The 13,287-nt window shown below is 44.5% G+C and overlaps 1 protein-coding gene across 1 annotated transcript; it reads right to left on the bottom strand.

Moving 5' to 3' along the window:
• Positions 1 to 1,343: 1,343 nt before the first annotated feature.
• VMO1 (vitelline membrane outer layer 1 homolog) lies at positions 1,344 to 3,236 on the bottom strand. The gene is made up of 3 exons (XM_032180859.1): positions 3,066 to 3,236; positions 2,363 to 2,457; positions 1,344 to 1,629 (listed from the first exon to the last, which is right to left on the bottom strand). The coding sequence occupies exons 1-3, from the start codon at positions 3,234 to 3,236 to the stop codon at positions 1,344 to 1,346; spliced, it is 552 nt and encodes a 183-aa protein (XP_032036750.1).
• Between the last annotated feature and the right edge of the window lie 10,051 nt (positions 3,237 to 13,287).

Genomic DNA, 13,287 nt, shown 5'->3' with positions numbered 1-13,287 from the left:
AAGGCCAGAACTAGAAAACACAACCAAACAACAAACCTCCAGTGTGCTGTGATTGCTGTTGTTTTCACCAATAAGATTCATAGTCATCACTTCCATGAGACAGAAACTTTTTATTGCAACAGGCATTAGATACGGAGCACTGCAACCAGAGACAGTACAGAGAGTTAGACAGATCTGCTCCAGAGTAGCCCCTTGATTTTGTTATCAAAACTCTTTCAACCAAAGAAAACATGAGGCTTTTTCTGTTCTTTAATCTGCTATATTCCACTGTTTTTAAAAGAAAATAGAGCTATTATCTGAGTGTATTTTGACGTAAGTGACAGGAAGAAAATTTAGCCTGGGTGAAGAGCTAGTGACAAAGGCTGTTGTGTATGTGCTGAGCACAGGATGTGAACTGGCAGAAGAAACAGCTAGATGAGCCAGTGGAGCACACTCCAAAGCATCAACAAGAGAGGTTTAGGGAGCTACAAACCACTCAGCTGGCACTAAAACCACACTAACGTGAATGCTCAGTGTAAGTACACCTAACCATATTCCCTAAGGCAGGATCTCAGGTATGAGCTAAAATAATACTTGTAAAAAGTGTCCGCAGCTCCTGGGGCAATTAAAGACAAATATTTGATGCTGCTCATGAGCCCACCCATATTTCCATTTCCCCAGGTTAGCTCACATTGGTCATTTTGTGTTTGGTGAGAAACCTCAAGCTGACCCGTTATTACCCGTTCTTCTCTGTCTGTCACGTCAAGAGGTCAAATATTGTTTCAAACAAAGAGACAAACAGGCAGAGCAAACCTGAAAGAAACTCACTAGTCAGAGCAAAAGAAAGTGAGAAATCTGTTCCTCGCCTCTAAGCAATTGTCAGAGATTGGGTGTTTTAACAGTGATACACTAGTGGTTACATGATGTGATGACTGTATTAAATACAATGCGCTTGGGTAACTGCGAAGTTATTCTTAGCAGTGGTAGCTACAAAAGGCATCACTATCTAAGGCATCATCTAAGCTTCATTTAAGGTGGTATGGCAAGACATAAGCAAAAACTAAGCCACAAGAGACAAAAGGTGCAAGAAGCTTATCCACAAGAAGCTAAGTCACTGAGTCTCTCCTCTCCATCTCATTCTCTTCTTGGAGTGGACCTTCCTTTGTCCTTCCTTGCTGCTTCAGTCATGGCTCTGTCTTTCACCCATTCCCTGCAGATATGGAGGCGATACATGATCATAAATTGCATTTTAGTCAAAAAGTCACAGGCATTTCCCAGGATAAAGTTAAAGCCAAGCTTTGATGATGTCTCATTTGATGTGGGATGTGAGATGAGTGGAACAGTGATGAAGATGGGGCAAGTGCTCACTTACAGCAGAAGAACTTCACATTGTTGAGTGCTGTATCATCCTGAAGCCCCTGTGGAGGTTCTACCTTTGTCTGGAGACCACATATTTTGCAGCTTTTACTCCATGGACCAAATCTTCCCCATGACAGCCCATCACCTAGTAGCACAGCTGCATCTGAGCATCTGAAGCGGATGTTGTTGGCTGCTGTGTCATCACCTCCTCCTTGAGACATCTCTGTTCTCAGTGAAAAGGAAACCAAGTAGCCTCTCGGACAAACTTGGAATTTGGTCCAGGTACCCCACCTGCCAAAAAAAAAGCAGACGAAGGAATGTCTAGGCTCTGAAATCCCCTGGGAAGTGCCCCTTCTCCTTACAATTCTGTCCTCAAGCTTAAAGGCTCCCTTGCTCCCAGCAGTGACCAGCACAATGTCCTGCTGCAGTCTGTGATCCCTCACTTTGTCATTCTTTGTTTCCCTCTCTTCCAAGGATGTGCTTCTCTCCTTATTGGTATCTCATCAGAATAATACCAGAAAATCCCAGATTGGATAGTTACAGTTCTGGTGGAAACCTTAAAGACAGTGTGTTTTGTGATAAATCCCTGGCCTGTCTCATAAGTACACATTAGACAGCAATGAGAGCATGCTCTCTGACATCCCAATGTACAGTGGTTCACTTCTGCAGGGCCAGGACTTCATCCAAATGGTTTCTAAATATATGGTTAAAAATCCCTTTCCTCACATTTGCCCCACAATCTGCAGATTTCCAAGAGGGACTCGAGCCCAGGCACTGTAATTCAGTTGTTCGTAGCTTGCAGAGGAAATTTCAAGAGCAAACAGAAGGCAGTAATGTGAAGTACCCAAATTTAACCACCCTAAAAATGGATGAACAAAAAGCCCAGCCACCTGTTTCAGTTTACTTTATGTGCCAACTCTGTGTAGACAAAGCATGTCAGAGAAGAGACCCCTGCAAATGGTGATGCCTGTGGATGCTTTGTAAACTAGTGCTGACAAATGAGGGAGAAACCTGTGCTACTTACTTCCCCACCAAGGACTCGATGACTGAGTCATCCTGGCAACGCAGCTGAATGCCATTCAGGGCTGTGTCATCATTTCCAAACTGTGAGGGCTCAACCTGCAGTAGAAGACACACAAGGACTGAGGCAAGGTGGAGAAGGCCCAGGAAACACTCTTCAAGTCCTAAAGAGGGCAGTCCTTAAATCCTAAACAATGAAGTCCCAACTAATTTCTGTGCTGAAAAAGAGAAAACATCTTGGGAAGCATGAAGGAAAATAAAATATCTTGGGAAACATATAGGAAGCATGTCACACTGGGAATCAGCTATGTACCTACATAACACTTGCAACATGCTTTTCTTTGTGTTTTTTAACTCTTTCTGACCCAACAAGTAAGGCAGAGAGACTTCATCCCAGGAGACATGCTGGGAAAGGCTGCCACTCTCCCTGAGTCCTGATTTTTGGCACAGACGTGGCTTCCTCCAGCAACATCAGCCACATGCAGACCATGAATCTGCTAGCACTCCTCTATCCAGTTTGACAGCAAAACAATCCTGGCAGTAGATTTGTTTTTGCTCTAATCTAAAACTTCTTTGCCTAAAAAATAAAATAATAGTAATAAAAAAATTCTTTGCTGGACTAATTATGGTGGCTAAATTTTCTAGGCTAAATTTTCCTAAAAACTCCAATTTGGGAGCGAGACAGTGGAAAATAAGGAGAGTTTTACCTTCAGTGCAAATCCCTTGGCATAGCCGTAGTGGCAGAACTGCCGGCTGCCCCAGTTGCCCCAGTGGCCTCCATTGGGCACAGTGATGACAGAGGTGTGTTCACGTGCCACTGTGCCCAGGGTGCAAAAGGAGAAGATCAGGATGAGGGTTGCTGGCATGAGGAGCTTCATCTCTTCCACTCCGCACCTGTTGAAGGAGGACTGATAGACAGACAGGGGAATTTATACCCTGCCAAGTCAGCCTGGGCTTCCCCATCAGTCTATTGACAAACACTGTAGGAACAATAGCTCCTGCCCTGGCAGTGACACAGCACTGCTGGCCTGCTTCTAGGAGGTGAGGAGCTCTCCCGGGAGCATGGAGAGTCTGACTACCAGCAGATGCTGTGGCTGCAGAGGCACTCTCCATCACTGATGGGTTATAGCAAGACCTACATTGTCCTTTCTGTGCCCATGGAGCTTGGCAGAGGCTCAGTGTTGATTCCCACTGCTGGCTAGACAGAGAGTCTGTTTGCCTTTTTGAGTGGAACCAAGTCATAACCATTTTGACTGAAACCTCTTGAATGAAACCACCATAACTATTTTGTTTATTTCTGGATGTCTGGCAAGAAACTCTACGAAGTAACACAGGGGATCTGGTCTGGAACAAAGTGTAAGTAAACTCACATCCTGTGTCCCCCAGCACCCTCTGTTGAACAGGATTCCTGATAAGCTAGATATATATGTAGGTTATTTATGGTTTCAATGCATTTTTTTTCAACTAGTACTTTTATCTTGATAATAATAATAAAAAAATATGTGCTTTGTGATAAACTTAAGTCAGACATGCTGAAATGCCCACAGCACTTCTCAGGGAGACTGCAAAATAAGTGCCACCAGGAGTGGAGGTGTAAGGCAGTTTTTCCAGAAAGGTGATACCGAACTTGAGAGCACAGTCTCTGAGGATGGCACAATGCAGGGAGAGGTGAATTTGAAGCCCTGGTTTTGAGAGACTCTCTGAACACATCAATAACCGGTGCTCTCTGGGGCCCTCAGCCAGGCTTGGCAGGAGCTGCTTCTCTGTTCAAGAGGCAAAGAGGAGAACAGATTTCAGGAATTTATCCTAAGGCTTAGGATTTTACAGAAGAATAGGGTGCCAAACCTTGAATTACTGGTAAACAAAGATTTTCACTCTTCTAAACTTCTTCAATCTCTGCCCTGCTCCCTCTGTTCCTGTCCTATTTAGAGGTGATGTTGGCTTTCCCACCCTTCAGGCCTTAACCCCGTTCTGCTTGTCCATGCTTCTGTGTAGGTGACAATATCTACATGGACGTGGTGGGAATCTGGACAAGCCTTCTGGTGCAAGGCACCAAAAAAACACCACAAGTGGCGAAGGCACAGCCTGTTTTCCTTCTTAAACCAGTGCTTTCATCTTGCTTCTCCAAGGGGGGCATCAAAGCCCAGAGGGCAGGTGCTTTTCCTCCCAGGGACCATGCAACCGTGGCTGGCAAGCCAGGTGTGTTTGCTCAGGCAGGGTCACACAGTGGCAGCCAGGGACACCCAGACCTGCTCTTGGCTGCACATGAACAGAAAGGAGCAGGAGGACTCAGAAAGAAACAGCTGAGACCTGGTGGTAACACTGCAAAGAAAAAGAAAGACCCCCATATCCATTTATTTTTTGCTTGCCCCAGAGCATCTCCCATGGCTGGTTTACCTCCACAGCCTGTCAGGGCCCAGAGCACCCCCTCACAGACTCTGCTCCCATCAGGAGATGCCAGTCTCTTGCCAGCAACAGAAGAAAAGGTCCCAGGGCACCAGGAGCCCATGGTGTGCATGGGGAGACATGAGAAATGACTCCTACACACACCTCAGGGGCCCCTAAGAAAGATCAAGCCCTGGACTAGCACTGTCACTGTGGGGCTTGGGAAGTATCACTTTCCCCGTTCATGGCCAATGAAACCACCCTGTAACCTGGGGTGCCAAGTGTGAGATGATTGATTCCTTTCTGATTTATAATTTTCTAAAATTATACATTTTTAAAACCTACCCATTAATCTTACTTCTCTGTCAGGCAGGGAAATTCTGCTCCTATCACATCCTCTACCATGCCCTTGGTAGAATTCTGTGTAAAAGATTAAATATACTCATCTAGAAAAAGTTTGAGGATTCTTTTAGCAGTGTGACTTAGAAGTGAGCATTGCATCATAACTCCCAGCCATGCATGTTACCCCCTATCTTGGGCACTTTTGCTGCTTTTTTCACAAGATACAGCTCACACCAGAAGTTTCCGGGAGCAGGGTGGGGCCTGCCATGGTGGTTTGCTAAGAGAGAGAGAAACAAAGGATGAGCAATGCATACTGATGTCCATAACTCAAATCAGCCAGTCAGATGCAAGCAAGAAATCCATTCCTGTCTGTGGAACTGTGGAATTAAAAAAGAAAAAAAAAATAAATAAAAAAGGTCAAAAAAAGGTCTTACAACCTCAGTCCATTTTTAGGCTTTAGTAGGCTAAAAACAGTGTTGCTGAATTACAATTATTTTTCAGCGGTATAGGCAAATGTTTAAGAGAACACTAATGAAAAAAAGGATGTTCTAGCTGGTCTTCTATTTCTCATTCATTAAATTGAATCATTAATAGAAAAAAAAATAGCAGGAAAAATGCAAGTGAGACTTCAAAAGTGAGACAAGAGACAGGATTTTGTAGACATGTGAGCACAGAAAGCTTTACAGTGAACAACAGGCTAAATATAGCTGTTTCTCAGATGTAGGAGGAGATAGTTTTGCATCAGCAATGGAATATAACGAAGAGCTTCACTCTAAGGTGGTGCTCCTCTTGTGAACTTGTTCCAGGCAGTTTCCCATCTGTCCATGGCCTTCAGCTTTCATAAATAAATTTTCCTCAGAAACTTAGACAATTCAATTATCTGGTTTACTAGGCTGAGCACTCATTAGTATTTTTTAACAGAGAAATTAGAATTTTTACAATTTCTCACATTTCTTATTTCTGTATTATCAGTAAAACTAACTTTCCTTCATATATGAGTTACATTTGTCTTGTTCATATAGCCTTATCCTTTATTTCCTCACTGTAATATTGATTTATAATAACTAATATCATTTTAATACTTTCAAAAGAATACATAATTTCTACGTAGTGGGTGCCCTCAATTTCTTTTGCTTCTCAATTCCTGTTCAAGAACCAGCACATCATTACTGCTTCTTATTTTTGCCAGAAAGTGCCACAGAGCAATCAACTGTGAATGAACCTGTAAGACAGAGAACCTGAAAGAATGTAACAAGACACTTATTCCATGCCTGCAGCCTCAGGGCAGGACCAGTCCACACCTAAGTGTTCCTGAAGAATGAAGGATGTTCAACCTGTGCTTAAAAACTTCCAATGATAAACGCATCAAAACCCTTAAACAAGACACTATAGTGCTCAGCTTTCCTTACTGTTGGAACAGTTCTCATGTCAGCTGAAATTTAGGACTACTGTTGTGGTTTTCTTTTTTCCTGTTCAGAGGCTCCCTGCCCTTTTCCTTCATACTAGATTAATTTCAGTTTTACTTGCTGTCTGTCATGCCCACACAAGGAATGAAAACACATACAGGGTCCACTTGTCATTGAGACCTCACTGTAATTTCTAGCTAGAAAATCAAACATCCTAAAGAAACCCTTTCAGCAGATAGAAAGCAGAGACCATGGCCAGTAACCAAGAAATTGTTTTGCTCATATCTCACAGTTGCTTACACTCTTTGCACTGAGACATCCACTTCTTTTCCTCAAGGCTGTGTTAGAGGTGAGAATCAGCAGGAAATGAAATATCCCTCCCCTCTTCCCCTCATAATCCTTCTCATTCTTACAACTCATTTGAGTTGAGGTGCTATCTGGTTTTGATTTCTTCCTTCCTAACCCTTCAGCCAGCTCTCAGTGAGTGCACATATTTCTAGCAGTCATGAACAAGACAGTGAGTAGACAGCCTGGATAATACGAAGGGTTGCAAGATTCATCAGCAAATGAATGAAGAACTCTAGCAAAACTAGACTTTTGGGCCTGGATTTGTTCCTGGCAAGGCATCTGTGTCACAGCAGAAAGACACTGGAAAAGGAATGTGGGAAGAAACTACAGATGAAGGTACAATAGAGAAGCAAAGGACTTCAAGTGGATGAGTTAATCATTTCCAGTGGTGACTTGTTTATACAGCTGCAAGTGCATGAGATTATCCTGGTGTTGCTGTTTGAGATGTACTCTGTGTTTCCCACTGTCATCTCTTCCCTCAACTAAGAAGGCCCAATTTCTTTGGTTATCCTGCATATGTTTTCTCTCATCATTTTTCAGTCTCATCATTTTATCTGATCTCTTCTGGACTCTACCCAGATGGTTATACCAATTTTGAACACCCTTTTCTTAGACCTTGCCATTGCTGAATGGTAGTGGAAAGGTGGAAACTTTCCACTTGGCTACTTAGTTAAAATGCCTGGTTAGACAGCAAAAGCATTTTGTTCCATGTAGAACTTCTGCCTCACCAGTCATTCTCTTTGAAGGTGACTGCTCTCACATCAGTGTAATACTTTGTACTTGTGCTTGTTTTGAATTCTATCCCCATCTTCTAGTGGTGTCAGCATCTCCCAGGTTGGTGCCATCTATAAATTAATAAGCAAACTCTCTATTCTACCATGCAAGTCATTAATAAAAATATTGAATGATTCCAGACTCAGAACAATCTCCCGTGGAACATGGCTCAATATATGTTTCTACGATTGGATTAGTCTTTTGACATTTTTTACCATTGATTCAAATTGCTAATTAACAAAAATAAAAGAGCCAGACCCTCCTGTAGTGCAGCTTTACTGACAGCCAGAGACCAAACGTCAATTTACACCCACTGCAGATCTATCACTACCTCCTCAGCTAAAGATCATTTTGCATAAGAAAACTCCAGCAACTTATTCTGAAAACATATTGGGACTTCTTCTCAGGGTTGGCCATAACCTCAGACACAAGGCTGCTCAGTCCCCTGAAGAGCAGTGCTGTGTCCTACCTCATGTGGCCAAAGTGCACCCTTTCAGGGGATGCTCCATGTCAGGGTCCTGCTCCCCTGACTGCATGCACTGTCTGCACCCTGTGCATACCTGAGCTTTCTTCTCCAGTAAGATCAGTGGTTCCCTTGGTGGGGACAGGCTGCCACCAGCTACAGGACATTCTGCATTGAGGCACGGGTTGATCAGCACTGCTTGGCCATGGAAAGCTGTGTGGTGCTAACAGCAGTGCCAGCAAGGAAATGATCCCCAAGCACTTCAATCCCATGGTCCCTGCAGCCACAGTGAAACAGAGAGCTGGGACCAGGCAACTGCATGTCACTGACTTCACCTTCCCCACGTTACAACTGTTGGACATCAACCATCATCCCAGTTCCCTTCCTAGACCTTTACCTGCCCTGTGGAAAAAGCAGCACTGCTGTGGCTGGGTGCCAGCCATGCGTGTGGTGGTGGGGTGGATATGTGCTAGCTCAGTTACACCAGGCCAAACAGAGCAGGCTGAGAGTCAGGGAGGGAGGGAGGAAAGGAAAGGGAAGAAAGGAACTGTGCACCAAGCTCTGAAAAGAAAATTAAATATTTTTAGATTATTTTGATAAATACCAGGTCATTCAAAGTATATCGTCATTTTTTAAAAGGGACTTTATTAGCAGATCCTGAAGAGGAGAATGAAAAAAAGGAAGAGGGCATGTCCTCAGCATCTAGATGTCTAAAAGTGTTTAATATTTGTGAAGACTTGTTTACTTATAGCAAAAACTTGTTGGTAGTTCAGGTGTTGATTGGAAATACTTTAGCCACTACTCTGAGCCACATGCTCAAAAAAACGGAGATTGCACTCTGCCCAGAGGCAGGCAATGGGACAGTCTCCACTGCACCGCAGGTGTTGACAAAGTGTTTTGAACCCATCACTCTAAGATAAAGATTCATGGGAGAAAGACCATCTTTTTGCAGGAAACCTACATGTGGAATTACAGTTCCTTTCTACTCTGAACCATAGCAGAAATACTTAATGGTCACCATGTACCATGGGGAATTACCACTGGCTGCTGTAGCCTGAGCATGTGCACAGATGGGACAGCTCAAGCCAAAGTCTTCTCGCTCCCAAGAGCTCTTCACAGGCCATCATGCTGATCCAGAGAATTTACTGTGAAACAGAACCTGTCATCTGTAGTTAGCCACACACCTTTGGAATTGACACTGCAAGGTATATCGATCCAGCAAAGCTTTTAAGCACAAGATTAATCTTCTGGATTTCATTTACGTCTTTAAAGTTCACCAAGTGCTAAAGGGCTTTGCTGTACTACAGACAGCTTGCAACACCTTAAAAGCGCAGCCCTTCAATTAGCAGTCTCCAAACCATGGCCCAAAAGCCCTCACCAATGACCAGCAAACCGCTGAGTTGTGAGGATCCTCACTGCTTCAGTTCTTGCTTGTCACCAAATGATGGGAACCACAGGGTCATGGATCTTACAGCTTTTCTTGGGGGTTTTCTTGTCTCACACAATGTGGAAGGCTCTGAACTAACAGGTCCTGCTTTGTCCCTTGCCCAAAGCCTCAGAAAGGACAGGAAGAGAGATGCTGCAGGCAGTAGGAAAGTCCCAAAGGGAGCAGAGTGAGTATGGGAGGTACCTTGCACCTAGGTGCTGACCATTAACATGGACAGAAGCAAGGAGAGGCCTGCACAGCTACAGGGAGAAGACGTGGGGGCCGTTTCACCTGGCTGCAGAGCTCTGTCAGCCACAGGACCCTCTCCCACCTCCTCTCTAAGCCATGTGGAAACCCACCTGGAGAAGGTGACACCAGCTAGCACAGCAGGAACAAAGTGCTTGGTCACAGGAGGAAGCTTCTCTCCCAAATGTTTCCTAATCAGGTTTGCTCCTTTGGAGCCAACCAATGTGAGGATGACTGGGGAGGGAAGCAGAAGTGCTGTGGAGAAGATATTAGGCACCAAGAAAACTTGGATCTTAGGAAAAGCAATGGCATTTCCTCACCCCTCACCTCACCAGCAACTCATCACGTCCTCACCTTACCTCATCAGCGGCTTCCAGTGCCACAACATTTCTGCCGATTTTTTTCTTCTTTCTCCATATCTGGTTTCTGGTTCTGCTGTATCTGATTTGGGAACTTCTGGCCCTGTGCTGCCTGTGTACAACCCAGGCAGTGCCTTGGGAAAAGGGAGGGCTGCACCTCTGCTTCCTGCCCTGCACCAAGGCAGGGTGTGCAAGGGGCCACAGCTGCTGCTGCTGCAGCAATAATCCTTCTCTGCTTGGGGGTGAAATATACCTGCTGAGATGGAATAAAGAGTCCATTTAGTGCAATTGCTGCCGAGACACCTGAATGGGTGCAAAATGCACTTTTTTTGCTTACATTTAATGTTCACACTAATTAGGGAAGGTGAGATGTGGAGAGGGAATACAGATGATGGATAGTCTGTCAAACTTTGCACTGAGCCAGCACTACGTGTTGTTGAAATGTTGACTTTTTAAAACAAACCAAAAATATATATTTTCCCTAGCCTCCTTTTCAGAAACATCTGAACCTGAAATTCTGCAGAAAAGAATAAAACACAAGAAGTTTCACCACAAGCCTTTGTGATTTGGCAAAACAATCAAAATCATTAGGCAACCTGGTCAGGACACCTGTTCTTCCCCTCCTCCACAGCCTCCTGACTACTGCCTCTGTAAGTCTCAGGTGATTTTTTCAATTTATGTTTATTTTTTAAGAAGCCACATACTCACATCCCTACCTAATATGAACTGCACTGACCCAGTGCTGGTTTATATCACTCTCCTCCTGGATGAAGCCTACAGGCACAAGCTTCAAATCCCCTCTGCTCTGGAGTCACTGTGAGCAGTGGGGTGTCCCACACTGATGGGGACTGCCAGTCTCTGAAAACAGCTAAAATATCCATGTAGGTATGACAGAAAATCACCTGCCCTGAGATTCTCTCACAGAGGGGCTAGGTGCATGTGCCTGACATCTTGTCTTTTTACATGTTTCTAAAGTTAAATGTATGTACTGAAAATGATTAAATACTCTAACAAATGCAAGATTGCTTAGTTCCCCCTCCAAAATCTAATCCTCTAGCTGTCAAGGAATCATTAATGGTGAGCTGTTGATTTAAACAGGGACTTGCCCACAGCAGGTCTCCTTCAGCAGCACTACAGGAAGACCACTTAACACTTCCCATTTGCTGCCACATGCAGATTTTCAGTCATCCACTAGAGTTTCTTCACATGAAAGACTCCTTGTTGTGGTGCAAATCTCTGCCTATTTATCTCACTGCTCTAATCTGAAAGAGTCTGCATGTATGCACTTGCCAGTCATCTTGCTCTTCATATATCCTTGAAACTTTGACACTGCTGCTCCATTTCTTTCCCCATGGCTCACCCCTCGTTAGACATGGGGAAGACATTCCTGTTCATGGTAAGGACTAGGACAGTGCCTGCATGTTGGTCTGTGGCTCCCTGCCACCATGCAGGAGCGACCATATAGATGATGGTGAAAAGTTCTGGGGAACAGCAAGGAGAGAGAAGAAAGCAGACACCTTTTTTCTTTCTGGGACATCACCTCTACGTCCCAGCCCTTTCTCATAGTCTCTCTTCACCCCTTTAGGTTCATGCAGGCTGCAGCCAAGATTAGGTCTGGGTGTCCCTGGCTGCCACTGTGTGACCCTGCCTGAGCAAACACACCTGGCCCAACTGCTACTGTTGCATTCTTGCTTGGTTTCTTATTTCGGGGGGGGGGGGGGGAAAGTGAACACTTTGGTTTAGAGAACACAGAGCAACAAAGGGCAGTGAAAAATGTCTACTTGACATTCTGTGCTTCCTCTTTTTTTTTTTTTTTTTTTTTTTTTTGGCACTCAGCTAAAACTCCAATGTACCAGACCCTTCTGGACTGGGTCATTGTGTCCCAGCCTTACCACCCTTGGTCCCTTCAAAAACATCTTTCTGCATCACTCTGCCAAGACTTCTTTGTCTTCAATATTAAATTAATCACATAAAAATATCCCAAGTTGGAAGGGACCCATAAGGATCATTGAGAGCAACTCACTTTCAGGGCTTGTCTGTCATAGAAAGAGTTGGAAATGTTTTGAGGGACTCTTTTTTCCTAGGTCTCCTGCAGTACCCAGAGTTGTAAGACAATTAAAGAATCAAAGACTTCCCCAGAAAACAGGATCTCAAAGTCTGGGAATAAGACCATCTTAGAGAAAAGCATTATATATGGTGATAAGATTCATATGTCAATCACTGAATTGTAGACTGAGGTTGGAAGGGACCTCTGAGGGTCAACTTGTCCAACCCCCCTACTCACGCAGTAGTAGCTCAGGGACACCTAGAGAAAGTTTCCCAGGACTGTGTCTAAGCAGCTTTTGAAGATCTCCAAGGAGGGAGACTCCACAACCTCCCTGGGCAACCTGTGCCAGTGCTCCAACACCCAACACAGTTATGAAGTGTTTCCTCATGTTCAGAGGGAGCCTCCTGTGCTCCAGTTTGTGCCCACTGCCTCTTGTCCCAGCGCTGTGCACCACTGGCAAGAGCCTGGCTCCATCCTCTCTGTATCTCCCTTCAGGTATTTATTATCTCCCTTCAGGCATTTACGTACATGGATGAGATACCCCTCAGCCTCCTCTTCTCCAGGCTGAACAGTCTCAGCTCTCTCAGCCTCTCCTCATAGGAGGGGTGCTCCAGTCCCTGTATCATCATCGTGGTACTGCGATGGACTCTCTCCAGTATGTCCACATCTCTCGTACCAAGGAGCCCAGCACTGGACACCATACTCCAGGGGTGGCCACACCAATGCTGAAAAGAGGGGAAGGATCACCTCCCTCCACCTGCCAGCTCATGGTCAACCTGGTGTCCACCAAAATACTGAATTAAATGAGTAATTGATTACTCACAATACACTACTTCTTGAGTTTCCTATTTACCTCTTAGAGTGTAATTTTCTAAGTAATTTTAAGAAGCAGCTAAACCCCTCAAGCAATACAAGCAGTGGCATCAGTAGAATTGAAATTTGTAAATGCACTGTACTGACCTTCATCATCCGAGCAGGGATTGCTGTTGTAGGAGAAATGAGTTGCCGTTTTTAGTATGAGCTTTCCTCTGTTCATCTCCCTCACGCTTCATTATCACCCTTCCAGAAAACTTTCCGGAGCAACTTTTGCATTGAATCAGGCACTGAAAATTTCAGTACAAATGGTTAGAGTC

This window comes from Aythya fuligula, chromosome 1 (genome assembly GCF_009819795.1).
Source record: "Aythya fuligula isolate bAytFul2 chromosome 1, bAytFul2.pri, whole genome shotgun sequence".
Lineage (NCBI taxonomy): Eukaryota > Metazoa > Chordata > Aves > Anseriformes > Anatidae > Aythya > Aythya fuligula.
The sequence above is the reverse complement of the archived record's forward strand: the minus strand, read 5'-3'. Positions and strand labels throughout refer to the sequence as shown.

What these genes read in the sequence shown, in the direction of transcription:
- VMO1 (XM_032180859.1), bottom strand. Translation starts at nt 3,236, where the DNA reads ATGAAGCTCCTCATGCCAGCAACCCTCATCCTGATCTTCTCCTTTTGC. An exon ending in CCAAGGGATTTGCACTGAAG is followed by an intron (nt 2,458 to 3,065) that starts GTAAAACTCTCC and finishes CTTCTACTGCAG; the next exon opens with GTTGAGCCCTCACAGTTTGG. An exon ending in ATCGAGTCCTTGGTGGGGAA is followed by an intron (nt 1,630 to 2,362) that starts GTAAGTAGCACA and finishes TTTTTTTGGCAG; the next exon opens with GTGGGGTACCTGGACCAAAT.